This window comes from Seriola lalandi, unplaced genomic scaffold (assembly GCF_002814215.2).
Source record: "Seriola lalandi dorsalis isolate HSWRI2012SDOR001 ecotype SW California unplaced genomic scaffold, Sedor1 jcf7180002054368, whole genome shotgun sequence".
Classification (NCBI taxonomy): Eukaryota; Metazoa; Chordata; class Actinopteri; order Carangiformes; family Carangidae; genus Seriola; species Seriola lalandi.
In genome coordinates this window covers 175,270-179,433 of record NW_019524921.1, presented here as the reverse complement: position 1 = coordinate 179,433, position 4,164 = coordinate 175,270, and the positions used below count along the sequence as shown (strand labels likewise).

At 47.7% G+C, this 4,164-nt stretch overlaps 1 protein-coding gene across 1 annotated transcript in view; it reads right to left on the bottom strand.

Annotated features, from left to right (window-relative positions):
• LOC111656744 (uncharacterized) overlaps positions 1 to 4,164 on the bottom strand; it is a 45,749-nt gene that overhangs the window by 16,796 nt on the left and 24,789 nt on the right. Inside the window, exons 8-10 of the mRNA XM_087174602.1 lie at positions 1,619 to 1,816; positions 971 to 1,051; positions 735 to 847 (exon numbers count right to left, since the gene is read on the bottom strand). Of these exons, the coding sequence (XP_087030728.1) occupies positions 735 to 847; positions 971 to 1,051; positions 1,619 to 1,816 (392 nt within the window). The remainder of the gene's footprint in view (positions 1 to 734; positions 848 to 970; positions 1,052 to 1,618; positions 1,817 to 4,164) is intronic.

Sequence of the window (4,164 nt, the reverse complement as noted above, 5' to 3'; positions counted from 1 at the left end):
GACGTCCATCAGGAGCCGAGGAAAACAACCACCTGTATCTGTAACTGTGTCATCACACGTCAACAACACACGCTTCATCTGAAGCACGTCACACATCAGGAAACAAGCTCCTCCAATCAGAGTGAGGCTTCAGCTGAAGCTGCTGAGATCTGAAGCTCTCAGTTAATGAGTGAAGATCATCACAGCTCTCTGTCTGTCTGTGGGGGACACACAGGTAGACAGACAGACAGACAGACAGGTAGACAGATGGATAAACGTACAGGTAGACAGACAGACAGACAGGGGACATACAGGTAGACAGACAGGTAAACAGACAGGTAGACAGAGACAAGTAGAGAGAAAGGTAAACAGACAGACAGGGGACACACAGGTAGGTAGACAGACAGACAGACAGACAGACAGACAGACAGACAGACAGACAGGTAGACAGATGGATAAACGTACAGGTAGACAGACAGGTAGACAGACAGACAGGGGACAGACAGGTAGACAGAGACAAGTAGAGAGACAGGTAAACAGACAGACAGGGGACACACAGGTAGACAGACAGACAGACAGACAGGTAGACAGATGGATAAACGTACAGGTAGACAGACAGACAGGGGACACACAGGTAGACAGACAGGTAAACAGACAGGTAGACAGAGACAAGTAGAGAGAAAGGTAAACAGACAGACAGGGGACACACAGGTAGACAGACAGACAGACAGACAGACAGACAGACAGACGGGTACCTTCAGTGTCCAGACTCTCGGGGTTGCTCTGTCTGTATCTCCTGGAGAAGTGAGCGAGGACTCTTTCTCTCTCCTGAGTTTCTCCCATCAGAGCAAACTGTCTCAGAAACGTCCTGAACACAGTTTAATTAATTCACCTCGTTAGTCACCTGGACGAGCTCGTTATTCACCTGGTTATCAACAGTAACCAGCCACAGAACATTTCTTCTTCTACTTTATTTATTCTGTAGACTGACCTGAGCGCCTGGTCGATGGTCAGACCCGTGAAGTTAAAGTTACTGAGATATTCTTCTGCCACCATCTGGCTGAACTCATTACTGCGGAGACAGAGACAGGAAGTGTTGATGAAGACAGAGGACATATCATTAGTGGGACATGTGAAGACAGAGGACATATCATTAGTGGGACATGTGACAACAGAGGACTCATCGTTAGTGGGACATGTGAAGACAGAGGACTCATCGTTAGTGGGACATGTGAAGACAGAGGACATATCATTAGTGGGACATGTGAAGACAGAGGACATGTGACAACAGAGGACTCATCGTTAGTGTGACGTGAAGACAGAGGACATGTGACGACAGAGGACATGTGAAGACAGAGGACTATGTGAAGACAGAGGACATGTGAAGACAGAGGACGTGTGAAGACAGAGGACATGTGAAGACAGAGGACATGTGAAGACAGAAGACATGTGAAGACAGAGGACATGTGAAGACAGAGGACATGTGAAGACAGAGGACGTGTGAAGACAGAGGACATGTGAAGACAGATGACTCATCGTTAGTGTGACATGTGAAGACAGAGGACATGTGAAGACAGAGACGTGTGAAGACAGAGGACGTGTGAAGACAGAGGACATGTGAAGACAGAGACACACTGACTTCTTGCCGAGGTGTCGGGCGACATCAGACTTCCTAAAGCCGTCCAGGTTGTAGAGGCGTTTGGCGAGACGTTTGGCGGCCTGCAGGTCAGCCTTCGTGCCGTTGGCCAACGCATCGTCGCTGCCGCCGAGCGCCAGTCGCTCCGCCACGTCGGCCTGCGGGTACAGCAGCTCGGGGGGGCGGTTCACCGGACGCTCCCTGACAATACACAGAAACATGGCGGGGGAGGTCAGCGTAGAACTCTCAGATCCTTTTTCTGTTCTGATGTTCGCTTCCTGTTCTCACAGTTCCTCCTTCAACCACAGCCGCCACTCGTCAGCTGTGGTTCAATAAGGAAACAGGAAACACATCTGACATGTTTGTACATTAGTTTTACATCGGGGGGCTGAAGGGACTGGAGAATAATGAATATGTTCTGTCTCTCTTTGTGGTTGTTCTGTGTCTCTCCAGCTCATACTGAGGTTCTGGTCCAGGGGCCCGGGGCCCGGGGCCCGTACAGAAATCAGTCTGTGAAAAGGTGAATACAACAGGTGGATAGAAACAACAAGACTAAACAACAAGCTGATCTCAGAATCTGTCTTTCCGTATCGCTGAATATATTTTCATCACTGACACAAATCAAAGTCCACGTCGGCTCTGAGACCAAGAACCAGACCAGAACCCAACAGAGGTCAGAGGTCAGAACACGAAGCAAGACACAAGTGAGAGAAAGTGTGTGTTTGTGTGTGTGGCCCATCATAACTTCAGTTCTTACATCAGAAATGTCAAATTTAGACTTTTTCCTCAGCATCAGCAGTAACTCAGTGACTGTTTGTTTCCATGGTTACAGAGCAAACAGGAAGTGAAGGCAGCGCGACTGTTCATGATGTAGATTCCTCAAAATGAAATATTCATACATTATTCAACATCTGGATGAAACCACGAGGCTCAGGTGAAACTCCTGTGACATCACGACAGACTGAATGATGGGAAAAAACACACCCTGATGTTTCTGTTCATGTGTTTTCAGCAGAAACAGTGAACACACACTGACTGAAGATCCGGTCGCCTCCCTCTGCTTCGACCTCCAGTAACCTCCACACTGATCCTCAGGTTCTGCTCCTCTCTCTGCTCCTGAGACCCGGCTGAGACCTGAAGGGGACTGAGGGTCAGGAGGGACCAGGTGGACGGGACCAGGTGGACGGGACCAGGTGGACGGACCCACAGAGACTTTCCTGATTTCACTTGAATGTTCATTTCTTCTTTGTTTTTATCTTTAAAGACGTTTTTTCTTCTTGTTTCACACTGAACTGGTTCTTCTACCTGTTTCTAACTATCGTCTTTAATATCGGAGGATTTTATGACGTGTTATCATCAGTATTATCATATTATTAATGTTCATGAATAAAAACAGACAGCAGATGTTGTTCCACCTTCGCAGCCTTCACATATAAACAACCAGCTCAACCCGTCCTCAATGAAATCATCTCATGCAGCTCAACATGTAAAACCCTGCAGCTCAGCTCCTGTCTCATCCACTGAGTCTGTTTCTTATTATTTATGAATGTATTCTGTGTAAACATGTGGCAGCAGAGGATGTGGTTGTATTTAACAGCCTCACAGACTGCAGTCTATTTATAACTGAGTGTTTCTGCATCGAGCGGCGTCCCCTCAGGGATCAATACACTTTCATTTACTGTGAGGAGGATAATATTGAATGTAACGCACCTATCTGCTGCTGCTGCTGCTGCTGCTGCTGCTGAGACGCGTCCCTCCTCCATCAGCCGCTCTTCATTGCAGCCTGATTTAATAACAGTCCTCAGCAGAGACAAACTGGACCATGAACAGGAAATGAGGTCAGAGTTGTGAATGAGAATCAGAAAGTGGGAAGCGGTTGAACCACGGTGTGACTGTATCTACTTCCCTACAACAACTCCAACTTCCCCTCGTCAGCCTCCATCAGCCAAGTCACACACCGCACCACAGGACAGGTTCATCATCTGCTTCTTCACACCTGGACAGGTAGAATCCACTGATTTAATAACGTGCGAGTCCTCCTCCAATAAACCTATTGAATATGTATTTATTAGTTTACATGATCGTATCGGAATCAGAGGCACAGAAACGGACCGCGGCGTCTCTCCTCACGACAGACGTGTTTCCAGATGTTCAGATTGGTCCCACTAACATCTGTACAGATCACACATCAACACGCTGCATCTCATCATTTCACCGCTGCTAAAAACAAAATGGCCGCTCAGTAGCTCACTGTAGTCACCTCTCCGTCAGCTGCTTAGAGCGGGAAACAGTCCGACACAGACACCTCCAGTTTCTATGAGTTCGTTAGAACAGACCCAACAAACCAGGCCAGAGACATGGATCAGGTACTTCCTGAGGTCGTAGTACTGTTAGGTCGTAGTACTTCCTGAGGTCGTAGTACTTCCTGCCATGTAGACAACAGTAGGACTGAGGGCGGATGTTTTGTCCACGCCAGAAATAACTTTTCTCAACAGGACGTCAGGACATTCTTGGTTTTTCTTGTTGGTTTTTTAGCCACTGGGGCAATC